Genomic DNA, 17,991 nt, shown 5'->3' with positions numbered 1-17,991 from the left:
TTATGAATTGTCTAATATTTTCTACTCCAACATTGTGTTGTAATGGAATATTGGTTGAGATAATTCTAAGCACTGTTATTACTGAGCGTATTCCAATAGCCTTACTTACCTTAATAGTGGCGAAGCTTTTGTATGGATAATTTAAATTTTATTTAGCTAATCGAATAAGCCATACTCCATTGCAACACGTCACAAAACTATATTGGTTATTGGAAACTTTTTGTAAGTTAGTTTTTCAATGTGATTAAAATTATTATCAACGAAAAATTCTAGAATGTCCGTTTCCATTAACTAATAATCGGGGTAACATAATAAGCGAAAATATCATAATCTTACCTGATATGGAACAAAGGAGTCTAAGGGTTGGGGCTGATGATGTGCTGTACTGGTTCGTCATCCCCTGGGTGTGGGGACGAGGAGCTGGCATGCTGAGGGTTATGGCTTTATGGAATTTTCTTCGTCTAGGTTCAACCGTGACTACTGGTGATACCGCGACACCACGGCCTAGTAGCTTCGCAGTCAGTTCCGAATCAATTATCTGTGCCTGTGAAATTGATATCCATGAAAATTGTTGTTTAAAAGTATAAAAAATAACTGTAGCTAAAGACCAAACGATCGATATACCGACAAAGAAATGTAAGAAAAACTCACTCACCCATAAATTGGCGTTTTTTTTTTCATCATACATTTAAAGCTCACAATTTGAAATGGTGTTTAATAACAGAAAAAAGGTGAATAAATGGTGCAATAAATAAGCGATAATGAATATATGAAACCACAGGGAAAAGCACAGAAACCATAAACAACATTTAATTGATATTTCTCACACATGCGTATTAAAATCAAAATGCAAAAAACATTATTCATAAAGCTTGCAAACAAAATAAATCATGCATATCTCACGTTTGGTCTTTAGGAAATAAAGTTCAAAATCGCATAACATTTTTTAAAATAACTTAAGCGTAAAACAGACATTACCCAATAAATTTAGCAATTCCTTAAAATTACACCTACGCCTAAATAACGTCACTCCATTAAATTGAGCACACAAAATATTATATTATTCTATATATATATATAATAAATATTCAAAACATCGATTATAAGACAAAAGGCTGATACCGTGTTCGGAACATTATCGTGACGCAAAAAAGCGAATACAAGGTCAAAAACGAATGCAAAGTTCTGACAGAGCAAAACGACTCTTCTCTTTTGAATACGCTGATGCTGACGCTTTAATTACTAAACACACTACCAAGAATTCGTATTTGCTTTCGATGCTTCCCTATAATGTTCCATGACCTTCATCCGTCTTTTGTTTTATAATCTCATATTCAAATCGAGATCTTATGTAACAAATCTTATATAATCTACATTCATACTTATGTCAACAATTACATGCTAATTAAACCTAAAGACCAACAGGAGAACAACGAACGCATTAGTTCATCATCAGACACGCAGTGTGAGTATCAAGTGATTTCATATCATATTCAACAACGCTTATTTAAATTGAAAACAAAGTATTGACTTTAATTTTTTTATTTATTTTTTCATCTACATGTTTTAAGTGACTACTAAATTTATTGGGTATAACATTATTTTAAGGAGTAACGCTCTTACTTAACTTACGGTGGTAACTTTTTGGTAACGATATGTGGTAACGGTATATCATGAAATACTTTTTAAAAGTCCTTATTATAGTATGAACGTAAAAAATCTACATTCTTTTATCTAATATTAAAAGAGATACTGAAATATATTGAATATTCAAATTTGTTATTGATAAAATTACCTTGAAATGAGCTTACGAAGATTCCATTCTTGACAAATAGCAAAGAAATAATCATACTTTTTTATATTTATTTATAACTGTGCTGTTACTTTAATAATGGTCATTTGCATAATTATTCGCTATTCCTAAGGCAACTGAAACGCCTTACAAATATAAATCTTAAATTAGAAAAATATTTTACCACAAAGCCATATGATGGTCAAGAAATATAATGGTTAATTTTCCATTCCTTACATCTACAACGCGTCACCAACCTTGGGAACTAAGATGACATGTCCCTTGTGCCTATAGTTACACTGGCTCACTCACCCTTCAAATCGGAACACAACAATGCTGGGTACTGCTTATTGGCGGTAGAATATCTGATGAGTGGGTGGTACCTACACAAAAGGGCTAGCACAAAGCTCTAATATTTACTTAATGGTAGGGACCATTAACTAAATATTAGATTCCTACGATTTCTTCTTCTAAAGTTTAATTTTTTTCTTTTCCTCTAAGTCAATTTTTTCCGGCTGTTTTGTGTTTTTAAATAATTTATGTTACTGTTTATTTAAAGTTTGTTGTTTATGTCAAGAATAGAATCAACGCTTATTTATACTATTCCTAGGGACAAACAATCCCGCACATCTAAACTAGCAAAATAGTACTACGAAAATTTATTTCCTACAATTATTATATAGTATTGATGTAAATATTCGTCTGTCTTATATAAAACAATAAATAAACTGAACTATTTTCTCTTAAGAGTGTCAAAAACTAAATGTATATAAAAAAAATTTGGCATCGGCATTTGTACTTCTGTAGGTTTAATGGCATTTTGATTCGTTAATATAGAGAACACAATTTTGGCAATGAAGTGCACACAACATCAACTACACAGACTTTACGTCTTTCAAACCAATTGAGATTACATACTAAGGAATTCCTTCTCAACATGGAAGTATATTAATTACTGGATCTCTAGCTGACATAGTTTTGATACGTTACGTATATAAATTGATTGTCCAGAATGAAAACTGAAATCCACTTTTCGAATTTCGAACACTAATTTTTGTTTCTTGATCGTCTTTTGTCAATTTCAAACAAATGCAGACTTTCAAATAAAAAGTATAAGGTATATTTATAAATAACCCTCAATTTTGTAGGCTTCCTAACTTGCAAACTGGACCACACTTGTTTGTAAGGTCGTCGAACTTAAGCTAACAGATAAATACCGCCAGTTCTAACGTTGGACAATCAATCCATCATAATCAGATTAATTGATCTTTTAATTCTGCAAGAGTATCTATCCATTTCCTTAGAAATATTGGGAAAATCGTCTATCGAAGCAAACCTGTGATTCGTGGTAGACAAGGAATCCATTTCTTCATAATTTATTATTATAATAAAATTTATAATAACGTTAAAGCCTATATATGTGACATATGAAAATTTTAAGCGTATATCAAATCAGTATTCGAAACCGACTTGGTTACAAATTTTTACTTAGAATCTCTACATTAATTTTAAAGCCAATTTCGCCTAAAATCGCTTTCACATCTGTTCTGATTCTAAATAAAATTATAGGTTGCATCGACTTTAACGAACTTAAGATAATATTAAAATTACCCGTTAAGTCTAAATCAAAGATTAAAAATTCAGAGATTGGTCTAATTATAATTTTACTGTAAAATCGTATAAGGCTTTAATGTTATTACATAATTATGGCTTAAAATAAACTTATCTAATTTACTTCGTTACAATTCATAAGCTTTGTTTATATACCGACTTCGTCGAAATTCATTATTATTGTATACGACATCACTGTGAAAAATACTGATCTTTATTATTATTATCTTATGAATAAATCTATATAATTATAATTATAACACTACCAAATTAAGGAGAAACGTTTCTTCTTTGACACGTTGTTAACGGTTATCTTTTTTAAATTCATATCCTTAACACCTTTACGTGGTTTGAAAAGGTTTACCTGGAGGCCCACTTTGATCTTCTTAGTGAGGGCTCCTTGAGGAAATACGGCCTGGACTTGAGGAACGACGGAGCTAGAGACCATGCCACCTAATGAAAAATAAAAAAGCCATGTTAAGTCAATATTACTGACTCTAAATTACACAAATCTAATTTTAGTTAGATGAATTTATTGTTAACGGGAAAGATATTCAAGAACCAAACAATATTTACTCTTCACAACTAATAAAATATAAATTAGAAGGTTTACACTTGTATTTAACTTAATTTAAATCTTTTGATACTTATCTTTATAAGGTTTAATTATTATTATTAATTTTACGTCAATATTTTTACTTATAAAGATGGTTCGAAATATTTTCTGATATATTTATTAATTATACTCTTTATTATTATGACGATAACTTCATCCTTTAACAAATTTATAATTTCGACACATTAAAATATAAATTCCAGTTAAAATTTTGAATTCATTACCTTCAGGTCCTATGGCATGCACTTCTTGCCGGATGCGGGATATCACCGCGAAGTATTGTGGAAAGTCGTGTGTGAGGATGCGCGTGACGCGAGGTGCGTCCCAGCCTTTTTCTTCGTCATTTGTTTCTGATAAAGATTATGATCATTGTTATAGCTGTTATAACTAAAAAGCTCATTGGCAACAAATTCGGTAGTTTGGCAAAGGTTATATTTTGTTAAATATATATTTAGCAAACTCATTTTTATTATTAAGAAAAAGACTTTAAAAGGCGGCGTACGTCCGGCTAAGGTGCCTTCTGCTCGTTGACTTGGTACAGAACGGTAACTAAAAGTAGTTTTGTTTGTATAGCCGATTGGTGTTATGTAATTAAATGGGTACATGGGTACATGAGTTTGTATTTATGTTTAATTTTGTAATTATTTAATAAAGTGTAAGATAATTGTTTTTTTTTTTTTAATAATTTTTGCTTCGAACTCCTAAATATATCTTTTTGTGAGATTATTTTTCCAAAAATATGTTTTTATTTTTTATAATTATTTTCTATTCAAATGGTACCTTGTTCGTGTGTTTTTTAACCAATACAAACTTATGATTAATTGTACGAATACTACCTTCAATCTCCAGGGTCTCGTGTAAAATATCCTGGACGACATCATCAGTTGCATCAGCGTTATGCTCTCTCCAGCTGGTGCCATTATCAGACCGGAGGATAACAATCTCGCGTTCTTTGCCCCTTAGAGACGCGTAATGAGGTACTTCTAGGATAACCGGTCTGTCAAAAGTAATGTCTCTGTTAGTAAATTCTTGGCAAACTAGCCTTTTAATATATTTATTTCGAAATACAATTGTGTTAAATACTCAAAATAGGTATGTTCACTTAACATTAACGCTTCTTTCATTGATAATGAAATAATATGACACCAAATATAATATGGTCGTATAATGGGTAGATATATAATCAAATATATATGACGTCAAAGTCAAGCAAAGTGTATTTTTATTATTACATGTGTGTAAAATATAAATAAATTAGTAAACTTTTATTAAGATATTTTCCAATTTTACCCCAAGAATTTTGCCGACACGGGACCCATCTCCAGCACACGGGAAGCGAGAGCCTCACCTTCCATAAGTGGGGGCATGTGATTAATTCGAGACGGTTTCAAGTATCTGGAACAATTTGTATTAAGAATATTTGTTACGGGGTCTCGGAGTTCTTGGTTAGGTAGTTGTACAGCAATATTTTTTGCGCCCTCATTCTGCAGACTGGTAATCAATTCCACCGCGCAGCATTTGAGTAATATTATAGACTTCATTTAATAGACCTGATTGTTAGTATCGGTCTTACATTAACCGTTAAAGTCATACGAACCAGGTTTGTAAGTTATTGCGTTGACGGAAAATAGTAACCAGACTAACCTGCAAGTAATCCTCGTAGGCTGCTGAGCAGACAGCGGCGGGACGATGACGCGCACGCCGCCGCCGCGACACCCGCGCAGCGCGCCGCCCCGCGCGTCCACCAGGAACGACACCAGGAAACTGGTGGGAATTATTACATGTTTTGTTTATGAAATTAAGACATTACCCAAACAAATACAAAAATGAAACCAATTATATTCATGTTGAGTATGTTATTATAATTATAAAACATAGAAGTAAATTTGTGACATTAAAACACATGACAGTATTGCAGACAGTCATATATTTTTATAAATTTTAATTGTCTTGAATACTCAGATTACTCACTCGTTAATAATTACGCTTGTCGTGAAAATACTAAAATAGTGACTCACTTTTTCCATTGAAGTTTTTTCCTGTTGGCCATAATCCAGAATCGCATGTGCAACAATCAATGTATAATTATTATCAATCTGAAATAAGTACGTTATAATACTTTCAGTATTTAAAATACTTTGTACAAAAATATTACCTACCTCTTTTTACCTATATTCAGAATTAAAAAAAATATAGTTAAAATCTTTTAAGCTGTTTTCAAAATACTGAAAATAATTATTTTTATACAAGTAAGATCTTTGATTACTGACTTGGGCTGGGTTGGGTCAACATTGTAGCAATAACCCTCAGGGGCTTGAGTGGTGCTGTAACGGCTGATGCTTTTGACGACCACTTCTTGTTGAGGTTGATATGGTATGCCGTTCACTGATCCTGTTAAACGAAAAATTACCAGTTTTGAGGCAAAGGCTTGCTCACACTAATCGCCGTGGTGGAAAGAAATGTAACAGATTGTCATACAACACATAAAGATACCTGATGTTTTCCTTCACTGACCGCGAGATAAAATACACACAAATAAGGATCAAATTTGTAATGAAATTAACTCGCAGTTTTTGGTTAAAACTTTCCTGTTCAAACCCTCTGGTTTTTTATCCATCTTGGATATTACCAAAGTAAATCTTTGTTAATTTATTTATACTAATTCTTCAAAGGAATCGTTCGAAGTTCAAGTCATTATCAAATGAAATATGTGTATAATGATTACATTATAAATTACAATCTTTATCATACCTTGGGAAATCTCCATAATATTTTTGTGGCTCATTGCTGATTCAGTTCTTTCGTCCTTCGTCACATCAATGGGAAGGGAATCGTCTCCTAAAGACTTCATATCATCTGCTGTCAGGTATCGGTATGGCTGATCATTGAGGATAGCATCTTCACCTAAAAAATCATCATCTTACAATTTATTTGCCATAATTTTGTACTATATGATTTGTCAGTTATGTGAAATGACGTCCCATACCGTTGAAGAATTATTTTTTGAAATCCATGTAAATAGAAAATGTATTGGTCCACATAATATAAACGAATTAAAATAGTAAATATCAATTATTTTTTTTTCTCGTTTTAATGATAAGATATCTATTTCACGCATAAGACAAATTATCCAAATCTTTCCGCAGTATTATTGCCACATTACTCACCTCCTTCTTCTTCCGAATCCGACATAAAGGTTTCCAACATAGTTTCAGGGGCCACGACTTTATATTTGTCTTGCGAAGCCGGAGCGAGTGAGGGTTCTGATACCTCCTTGAGGGTCTCCATTACCGTAACGTAGCCCAGTTTTGAGGCTATATCCAGGGGTGTTTGGCCATTCTGAAATAATAATTTAGTTTAGTTTAATAAAGGATAGTTTTCCCAATACTGATTTATAATTAAGTTGGATAGATTTATTCTGAAAATTGATTCTATAAACAAATGGCAACATTTTTTTAAATTTATGATTTATAGAAAATATATAATGAACGGTGAATATTTTGCAAATGTCTTAAGGATTAGTATTACTTTGGTATATTATAAGAGCATAAAGTCTAACAGTAAATTTAGCTCAGTAGACTTACAATAGTTGTGGCATTAGCATCTGCTTTGTGTTCCAGAAGAATATTGACAATGTTGATATGTCCTTGTTGAGCTGCGTGGTGCAATGCAGTATATCTGGTGAGCCACAAGAATAGATTTCAATTCAAAGGTAAAATACAGTTAAGCTCATATCTGTAATAATAATAATGTTTTAAATGTGTGATGTTGGCATGGAATGGTATTAGTACCCTTAATTATTTTGACGATAACATAATAAATCCAAAAAAGAAAACATCCTAATTATTATGATAGTTTCTTTAAATAGCTTACAATATTAAAAGGATGAGAATGAGCTGGTTTCGAATGTAGAAATTAGTGAATTAGGTTATATTACCCGTGAGTTGTCTGTGCCTTCACAGACGCACCGTTTTCCAGCAAGTACCTCACCATGTTGGCCTGACCATAGTGACTCGCGATGTGGAGTGGTGTGTAACCGCCCTTAGTGCAAATATCCACCTGAACAATAAACGGCTTGCGTTAGTCTAAATATACATTACATCTAGGAGTTCCAGTTTTAAACAAAGTATTTTGGATGTATTTAGTTTAATCAAGTACTGTTTTAATTGCATTTATATTGAAACTTTTTACTCAAAATATTATTTTATTAATTTTTGTAGGCATTACTCAATTACGCTTGAAATTAACTCAGAAGTCATAACAAAAGATTATTTAATATTTAAATTAGGCCAAACAAGGGGGGTTACATGAGGGCCAAATTAGGGTAACAACATAAAAAGATTATCTTGCAATCTTTAAAGTAAATTAATGCCTAATTCTACTTAATTATCATAGTCAAATTATATCTTTACCAAGTGTCATTATTTCTAAATAAATTAAAATAAATTAGATTTTTCTTTGGAAGACAATATGGAATTCTCTTATTATTTCTATAATTTTTAATTAACTTTACTTAGAAGTTTTTCATTTAAAATCTAATTCTTATGAAAATCAAAATGAATTTCAACAGTCACCTCAGCACCATTCTTCACCAAGAGCTGAGCTACTGGAACGCGATCCTCCTGAGCGGCGAGGTGTAGAGCTGCGAGACCATTCTTAGCTTGTTGGTCTACTTCTGCTCCATGTTCCAAAAGCAGGGAGCACATTTCTGTATGACCCTGGAAACCGAAAACAATAGGTCAGAAGTACTGTAAATTCTATACCAAGAGTGTACCACAAATTTGATTGATCAATTTAACGTAGTATAGCATTTTGTGCAAATGCCACTGACCTGTTGAGCTGCCAAATGCAAAGGCGTGAAACCAGCCTTCGACTCAGCGTTAGTCAGCGCCCCATATTCCAATAAGGTAGCTGCTGTTTCCATCTGGTTCTTCCGAGCTGCTATATGTAATGGAGTATGTCCATTTTTCGCGATTGCCTAAACAAAGACTTAGAGTTAGTTATATAATATGACATGAAATTGTTAAATTATTTAAGTCATTCATGTAATTTAGACATTACCTTAGCGTCAGCTCCTTTTTCGAGTAATGTATTGGCGACTGCTTGCTGATCGTACTGAGCAGCGATGTGAAGTGGAGTCATGCCATTTTTACCGGCTTGGTCTGGTGATGCTCCGTGAGCAAGGAGCAAGTTCGCCACCTAGAGATAAATATTACTTATTTCTTTTAGTTGATACTATTGTTACAATTGATATTATAACTTTAAATATTCAATTGATTCTTAGTTGCTTCCCAGTAGAAATTTAATTATATTAAATTTAATTTTTTTACCTTAAGATTTCCGTATTTAGCAGCGAGATGAAGTGCCGTAAACCCTTTTTTAGTAGTTGCAGTCAAGGGAGCATTGTGCTCGATAAGAGCAGCTGCAACCTGTGGATCAATTCGGAATTTTTGGAAAATTATACAGAAAGTTTAGTTTTCCACCCTAGCAGAGTTGTGATGGGCATTCTTAATGTGTTGTTTATGTGTTTAGTAATATAATAAAAATATGTAATTATGTATGCCTTACAATACATGCCTTTATGGAAATGAATTCAATTTTAATTCAATCAAAAATGTGTCTTATTTTAGTAACTTGGTAATTGTATTAAGTATGAATATTAGAATTTTTAAATCACTCACGTCATGATTATGCTGTTTAGCAGCAATGTGTAGCGCGTTATAATGATCAGCAGTCATCGCACGGACGTCAGCGCCATGTTGCAGCAATAATACAGCAATATCAACATTTCCGAGTCTAGAAGCAATGTGCAGCGGTGTCTGTCGTTCCCTGGCTTTTGCTTCAACCGCTGCGCCGTTACGAAGCAAAATTCTTATGATGTCCGTCTGTATATAAAGTTTAAAATTTTAAAGTTTCTTTTTTTTTATTCTAGTATTTTTAAGTTGCCTTTATAGGCAGCCTATATGTCGGCCCCATCGTTACACGCTAAATTAAGTCAAAATTAGTTCAACAAGTATGAATAAATCATTTTGAGAGAATCACTAACAAATTCATAGATTTTAATTGCTGAAATGCTCGTAGGGTTACTAAGGATATAATTAAAAGCACCAATATTAAATAAATTTAAATTTAGTTCATATTTTAGTGTTTCTCTCAAACTGTGGTTACGGACACATGCCGATAACAAGTGTGAGACATCTTCTACTACACCACATACTTCACAGTTGGGAGTGTCACTTTTCCTCATTAGATGCTCACTTGCCTAATGGAATGTGTCCAGATCGTAGTCTGAATGCTATAACTAACTTACTTCTATTAATATTAACTATTTATAAACCACAGTATCCGAGGAGGCTTGGATTGAATTGTCTTATACCAAATCCCCTTATCGAGTGATCTCTCATTAAAGTATTCGTTCCAAATTTTAGCAAAAATAATTTTGAATTTTGAAATTTAAAGTTTCTTCTCATACAAAATATAGTTGTTATTAAATTGTGATGTAATGTCCCACTTTGGGGCAAATAAATTCTCTCCTGTTTAGGAAACTATTTGGGGCTTCAAGGGTATAGTTGAATACAGTTTACACACACAATTAACCACCGTGCAAAGGATTACGAAGACGTATTACCATGAATACTCAGTGGTGGTTTCCTGGATTTGAACCCGTAATCGGCTCATTTCACGAATTCTTATAAAATAATTACCTTTGAAAATATGTACATATATGATTGAATTTTTTACCTGATTAGCTCTAGCAGCTAAGTGCAAGGGAGTCTCTCCTCTAACAGTTGGCACGTCAGGGTTGGCCTCATGCTGCAGCAGATATATCACGATATTCATGCAACCCATAAAGGAGGCAACGTGAAGTGGAGTCAACCCAGACTCTGTTGTTGCTTGGATACCTAATTAAACAATTGTTACAATTAATATTAGCTTTGAATTTACAAATTATGATTTGCAGAAATTATTTCCATAATAGCCAAGAACTTACTTGCTCCATATTTCAGGAGTAGTTCCACAACCTTGATCCTATTCTTCTTGCAGGCGATGTGAAGCGGTGTGAAGCCATTCAAGGCACGTGCGTTAGCATCAGCATTTCTGGTACAGATAATTGTTTTTTGAATGGTAAAAAGAAACTATAGACTGACAGAACTCGTTAAATATTCCCATGAAATGAAGCTCAAGAATCATTGTTCTATTAACGTCACTAAGCATTAAACTTATTTATTGGTTGTTTAAGAAAATCTACTACTGATTCAGAAATGAAAATAATCTGTCCTGAGAACCGACGACAGAAATTCATCGGGATAATTCTTGTAAACTTTTCTTTACTGTTTTAAAATATATTCAAAAGTTCTTACCACTTATTTTATCTACCCTTTTGATTACAGTTGCATTTGTCTTATATGGATTATTATTAAATAAGAATTTGCATGTGTGTATGTGTGTGTTTGTAATTAAGAGACAATGTATGAACGTTTAAAAAATGTTCAAATTAGTACAACAGTTTTCGTGTGCTAATTTACCTTTAAAAGTAATATTTACTTATGGCTAATGAACCTTACCTATCCAAGAGCAATTTAGCCACTTTAGCGTGTCCACAATGAGCAGCCACGTGAAGGGCGGTTAAGTAGTCCACGGTGACGTCATCAACGGGGGCTCTACGCGAGAGCAACACCCGAGCGGCTTCGGAATGATCTCCTTGGGCTGCCATATGGAGGGGTGCGAGGCCATTCTAAAAATGCAATGTAATATTTACCTATGGTATTATATATATTACACATGTAGTACACACATACAAAACCTTGGATATTTACTCCTACATAGAGAGAGATTATTCGAATTAACAGCTATTTCGATTTCTCGTTAACATTAGTTAACGTTTTGTAATTTCTCAAAGGATCCCCTAAATATTTCGGAAAGTTTCGACGCTCTTCTGCGTGATGACAAGTCTTCCCAATACATACCGAATATTCCTCAATAGAAAGTGGAAGCCTAACAATTGTAATATAATAATAAGTTTTCCTTTAAACGAATAAACCTAAAACTATAAATCTGATTTGTTTTCGTTAAATCAATGAATCTACCCACTAAGCCATCATGGAATTTTGGCGAGCAGTCAATCATGACGTTCTCCTTATCGATTTCAGAAAAAGCCAATAACTTTCATTAGCCCTGCAGTGTGAATCGGTAAGAATCTTTTTCGTATCTCACTCGTGAAATATTGACAGCCGACTTATTTATTATGGTGATACATCATTTTGCTACTGCCTTAAAATTATTATTATAGTCAACGATATTCATTTGTTTTTTTTTCATCAAACATTATTGCTATAAGCGTCCTTACGATCGAATACGTCATCATAATGTTGATATATTTTAGCACGGCGCGTCGTCTTTTACAAATCGTGTTTTTGGTTTTCTCGCGTTTTGTTTAAAACGTCTTGTAGCAATGAAGAGAGATCGTTCTAATTTATCAGCAAGAATTATGCTTTACATTTATTTAGTTTGTACATAAATTCATCACTCTGTCAGAATTGACAGTTTCCATTACATCGTCCGTAATTCACGATATAGTATTAATTTATAATTTCGCCTTGTAACGATATATGTACTTGTACTTTGTTATTTTATAAAATATAACGGACAACAAAATTTTAATAGATTTACCAAACTTTTTAAAAACATTACATTTTGAAACAAATTCCAAAAATATCAATAAAAATATACTTTTGAATTGTTGTGTTATTGCAGTATAGGATTAAATATATACAACCTGTTCGGAAAGTAGATTTTAACGTGAAGAACCGGCAAGAAACTCAGTTGTTATTCTTTTCAAATATTTTAATTACAAAGTAATCATCTACGTAAGTAAGAATTCACAATATAGGTAAGTGGCCAGGAAGTGGTCACCACCACCCAGAGATATTGTCATTAATATCCGTACGGACCATTAACACCTGTACAAAAACTTATACTAACCTTGCTTTTACTAGTAATCGGAGCACCTCTATCCAGTAAAGCTTCAACCACACGCTCGTGTCCAGAACGCGCTGCGCAGTGCAAAGGAGTGAGACCGTCCCTGGTCCGAGCCTCTACATTAGCTCCACTATCGCAGAGAAGAGCAACCATATTCTCTTTACCTAAATAAAAGAAAGAACTAATGAAAATATTCTGAACGAATTTTGTTCTTCACTCATTACTAGCCAAATTCGTATGAAACATTACACGTAATGCAAGCGTGTGTGTGTGCAAACACAAGTGTACTCTCTTATGCCCAATTCTCTTATTTCAATAAGAATGGAAAGAGATAAAAAATAAAATTACAATTTCTTTAAATTCCAGTTTGTAACAGATAATTTCTTGTTTGATAAACTCGATAAATTTATATGCAATGTATGAAATTTTAACCAGGAACGAAAAGGTAGTTAATTTTAATTTAATTTATATTTTGTATAAATATAATGTTTATATTCATTTTGTTTTGATAAAGATATTTTCCTTTTCTTTGATTGGCTGATTTGCATTTGTGTATTCAAAAGACTTGTGACGTGTTGATGACTCTCATCCAACACCTGCAGGTTTTCTCACGATGTTTTCCCTCACCGCCGACCACGAAATGAATTATAAATACAATTAAGCACCTCTAAATTTAATTAAGAGGTGCTTGTCGCGGGTTAAAACAAAATCATCAGTTAAAATTCACTTCTGAAGAACTGTTGGTTGGTATGGTTGGTAGATTTTTCTTTTATCTATTTGATTGGAATAGGCTATACTGTATTTTAACCTACCCCATTTAGCAGCAACGTGTAGAGGGCAAATGTTATGTTTGGCGGCGCAATTGACGTCAGCACCTTTAGCCAATAGCAATCGAGCAACCGACTCGTTGCCATAGTGTGCTGCGATGTGAAGCGGAGTGAAGCCGGACTTTGATGTCACATCGGGGTTATGTTCATTCTGAGAATAATTTTTTTTTAAAAAAAAAGAATAAACTTCTAGCCGCTTATAAAGTATATTTTATTAACATAATATTCATATTGTCGCTAGTTATTTTTGTACTATGACAAGATTATATTACAAATGGATTATTGATAATATAATTAATTAATAGGAAAAATCGATTAAACATAATTGGTATAATTTAACATAGGTACATGTTCTTATATGTTTATCAAATGTTTTTTTTTTTTTTGTATAGTAGCAACTGACGAACATTGCATACTTTTAAAAAATTATGCAAAAGTTTAAAAAAAGAATCGAAGCTGGCAAATAGACATAAATATTTAACTAAAATTTTCAATAATGATAATGTGATTCTAGTTGTCTCCTGAGATTTCGCTCGCGTTTTAGGAGTTGGTAGCCTATGTCCTTGCTTAGGGTTCAAGCTTACTTACCAAATATCGAATTCGGTTTGGGCGGTAAAGTTTAACCGACAGAGCTTTTATAATATTAGTAAAGACGGAGTCTTTAATAATTCAACCACAAATTATATAACATTACCTCCAGTAATAAGTTAGCAGCTTTCACATCATCTTTCTTAGCAGCAATGTGCAGGGCGGGCAAGCGGACCCTGCCTCGAGTGTCAGCTTCTAAAAGAACCGCGACAACCTTCTCGTGACCTTGTTGCATGGCCACAGCGAGAGGCGTGAAACCGTCCTATAGAACATATAGAAATAAGTCACTTGCAGATTGGTTCTAAAAGGTAAAATATTCAAAGATTTGAAACCCTTTATACATACCTCGGTAGCCAAGCTTTGATTAGCTCCGTTTGAGAGAAGAAACTTGACAACTCCATCGTGGTTCTCCTGAGCTGCCATGTACAAGGGCGTGAAGCCATTCTGGGATTGAATGTTGACCTAAAACAAACAATTATAACGTAATTAGTTCCAAAACCTTTTATTTATTTACTATGTATTTATATATATATATATATATATATATATATATATATATATATAATCAGGACAACGTTTGTCAAGTATTGATATTTATTTAATATAAAGTCAGAAATAAATTTCTCTTAATGATCTATTTGGATGAAATTTTTAACAAAAAATGAGTTTATCAGCAAATTGTAAGACAAATGTGTGTATACTTAAATTAGAAATGGACTAAGATATATAGGGTTGATATAGCTACCCTCTATATATTTTTAGCTATCCTACGTTTATTTAATATTTAAGGTATACCACACATTTATTTCTTTGTATCATTGAACATAAAAAAGCTATGAAAGGAAGTGTTCGTCATAAACCGCATTCGTTATGATTTATGTCGAGTCGGCCCTGAAAGATTGGGGTCAACGACCCTGTTTTTGAATTATTAATAAATTTATATTCGGACAGGATTTGTTGGCTGTTGAAGAAATGCATTAATTCATTCGCTAAAGATTGATAACGAATCGACTGAGAACATTTGATCGTCTTGGAAGTTATTTTTATCAATAATGCATTAAATATGAATTAATTTTATATGTTTATTTTAATTCAATAATTAAAAGTCAGAGATGAAATATAATAAAAATGTAAGTTGTGATAAACTAATAGAACCCGATGAGTTCATTTACGATTAATGAACGTAAGTTAGACCAGAACGTAAAGTAGATTCATTCGCTGCGACGCTTTACTAAAATATTAGCTAAGCTAACAAAAATGAGAAAATGTTTCTGTATAATGATGTCCTCCTGACCGATTTCGGGCACAAAAGCCATTCTTAAGGGGGTATTCTAGCCTAGATTCGAAAAAATTGCTCTTTATTTTCATACATCAGAGAATTTTGCAAATTTCAAATTATTTTTCGAAACTCTGTTACTTTAGAGAAAATTATGCGTTCATGATTAAACATGACAGTACTCGGATTGAGAGCTCAGATTTATGAGCTCTGGTATTTCAAAGGAGGCTAAAGCCGCTCGTTTGGAAGAAAGAAATTCGGATAACGCGTTTTTTGAAGAAGAGACAGGCAGGAAGTATGGGCCTATAGTAGGGACCTCAGAAGTATAAAGTAGTATTGCCTTAGACAGCGCACAGCTTTACTCAAAACTTCTGTTTTCGAGACTAATGTCCTAATATCTTAAGTTCGACTAAACCTCCTTTACACATTTTTCTTTTGCGCTAGCTGATCGATTGCGATATCGGATAGTTCAAAAAGTCTGGTATACAATATCTTTTTATTTGAAATTAAATATCTGGTAGAATAAGGGGTTCTAAAAAAGTTGTTTGGTTCTTTTTATTGCACCTGAAAAAATACCTAAAATTCATTCTTTTAGACTACACTAGAGATACTAGCCAACCGGATATACTATAATGCACATTTATGCACAAGCATGAGTACTCTCTTTGCCTCATAATCGGCAAACCCAAAACGAGATGAAGGAGTTTCAACTGTTCTACGTGCTTTCCAAGGTAAGTGAGTGGAAATTGCCAACTTCCAGCCGCCGATTTTTTTTTAATAGAACTCAATTGCTTTTTATTAGCTGGATCCAATCTTGAACTTCGAGACTTTATAACCAGCTAGAATAACAAGGCACTTATACTCTTAAGAATTAATGTTCTAAATATTTAACTGATTACATACTTGAGCTCCATTCTGTACCAGCAGTTTAACGACTGCCTCCTGACCAGCAAGTGACGCGATATGCAGAGCAGTATTGCCCTTCTTAGTAGCAGCATCGATTGCTGCTCCACGTTCCAGAAGTTCTCGAACAACTTCTACGTGACCATCTTTTGATGCAAGATGGATAGCATTCAAACCATTCTGTAAAAAAGGAAATTAATTTAATATTTTTAATAGAGGATACAAAATTATCTGTGCGTCGTGGAATTAAGTATGTAAATTATGTATAATTTGATTTAGAATTTTGATACTTTTTTGACTTAAAATTAATTCTCATCCAGTGTTCTAACACTCGAATTGTTGATTTTACAGTAACTGATTAAAATACAGTAAGGAACAGCCTGTAAATGTTTCTTAGGACCAGAGCCTACTCTCCTTTTGAGGAGAAGTTGAATTATTCCAAAGCGATACTTTCATTCAACACATGCAGGTTTCCTCAATGTTTGCCTTCACGAGACGCAAATTAGACATATCGAATTTGAACAAGTGATCTTTGATTATCCAGTGATAAACTCAAATGGGCTAAAATTTTTTATCAAAATGTTCTTTTCATGTCTCGTACAAGATTGAGATACAGAATTAAACCGCTTTGTGTTTAAGTCCAGTGTGTTTTATCACCACTGAAATGTTTTGAGGTCAGCACCAAGAATAATAAATAATTACAATTGTGTTGCCGTTTTAATGTTAACGGCTTACTCTTTTGTGAATTTGTATTACTTTTTCCTTTTAACATTTATGGAACATTTAGTTCTTATTTTTTGTTTCTTTTTTTTTTTTCTTATTTACATTCTTTTTTTTATTATTATAATTTAAGTGTTCAACACCGCCTATAGACAATGCTATGAGGAATATTAACATCGCCAATGCGCAACCAACCTTTGGAACTAAGATATTATGTCCCTTGTGCATGTAGTAACACTGTCTCATCCACCAAACCGGAACACATCAATATCGAGTACTGCTGTTTAACCAACCAACTGGAGCCGAGATCGCCAAATGGTTTGTACACGTGGGTTTTATATAAAGATTGATATCCGGGTAACACCACTTTGTGTTTAATTTATATCTTTAATTGTATTCATCGGGTGTTCCGTGATGAAGGAAAACACCGTGATTTGTATTCACCAAGCTACATTGAAGCAGAATGGTGGAATAATTCCTAAGAGATACATATAAAGACGTTTACAAGTTAATGACAGTTATTTTTTTGCAAGATAACAAGATAAGATAACTAATTCGACGGTACTTTACTTTGTTTAGCGAATCTGTACATCTCTTTATTTGATTCTGAACTACTAACTTATTAAGTTTCGTACCACTTTCTCACGACAGAAAATACATTACGAAACTTTAAATTTAA

At 33.0% G+C, this 17,991-nt stretch overlaps 1 protein-coding gene across 4 annotated transcripts in view; it reads right to left on the bottom strand.

Annotated features, from left to right (window-relative positions):
- LOC125073712 (ankyrin-2-like) overlaps window positions 1-17,991 on the bottom strand; it is a 69,563-nt gene that overhangs the window by 24,447 nt on the left and 27,125 nt on the right. For all 4 annotated transcript variants that reach the window (XM_047684692.1, XM_047684693.1, XM_047684696.1 and 1 more), the window contains exons 3-27: window positions 16,593-16,772; window positions 14,759-14,875; window positions 14,520-14,675; window positions 13,811-13,976; window positions 13,002-13,162; window positions 11,585-11,754; window positions 11,011-11,117; window positions 10,761-10,921; window positions 9,701-9,904; window positions 9,350-9,448; window positions 9,081-9,218; window positions 8,851-8,997; window positions 8,594-8,737; window positions 7,957-8,078; window positions 7,604-7,697; window positions 7,187-7,358; window positions 6,771-6,923; window positions 6,290-6,410; window positions 6,038-6,058; window positions 5,664-5,783; window positions 5,310-5,414; window positions 4,856-5,016; window positions 4,244-4,369; window positions 3,768-3,856; window positions 337-544 (exon numbers count right to left, since the gene is read on the bottom strand). In XM_047684692.1, coding sequence (XP_047540648.1) covers window positions 337-544; window positions 3,768-3,856; window positions 4,244-4,369; window positions 4,856-5,016; window positions 5,310-5,414; window positions 5,664-5,783; window positions 6,038-6,058; window positions 6,290-6,410; window positions 6,771-6,923; window positions 7,187-7,358; window positions 7,604-7,697; window positions 7,957-8,078; window positions 8,594-8,737; window positions 8,851-8,997; window positions 9,081-9,218; window positions 9,350-9,448; window positions 9,701-9,904; window positions 10,761-10,921; window positions 11,011-11,117; window positions 11,585-11,754; window positions 13,002-13,162; window positions 13,811-13,976; window positions 14,520-14,675; window positions 14,759-14,875; window positions 16,593-16,772 — 3,442 coding nt within the window. The remainder of the gene's footprint in view (window positions 1-336; window positions 545-3,767; window positions 3,857-4,243; window positions 4,370-4,855; window positions 5,017-5,309; window positions 5,415-5,663; window positions 5,784-6,037; window positions 6,059-6,289; window positions 6,411-6,770; window positions 6,924-7,186; window positions 7,359-7,603; window positions 7,698-7,956; window positions 8,079-8,593; window positions 8,738-8,850; window positions 8,998-9,080; window positions 9,219-9,349; window positions 9,449-9,700; window positions 9,905-10,760; window positions 10,922-11,010; window positions 11,118-11,584; window positions 11,755-13,001; window positions 13,163-13,810; window positions 13,977-14,519; window positions 14,676-14,758; window positions 14,876-16,592; window positions 16,773-17,991) is intronic.

Source organism: Vanessa atalanta, chromosome 25, assembly GCF_905147765.1.
Source record: "Vanessa atalanta chromosome 25, ilVanAtal1.2, whole genome shotgun sequence".
Taxonomy (NCBI): domain Eukaryota; kingdom Metazoa; phylum Arthropoda; class Insecta; order Lepidoptera; family Nymphalidae; genus Vanessa; species Vanessa atalanta.
Note: the sequence above shows the minus strand (reverse complement) of the source record. Positions and strands in the feature narration are given on the sequence as shown.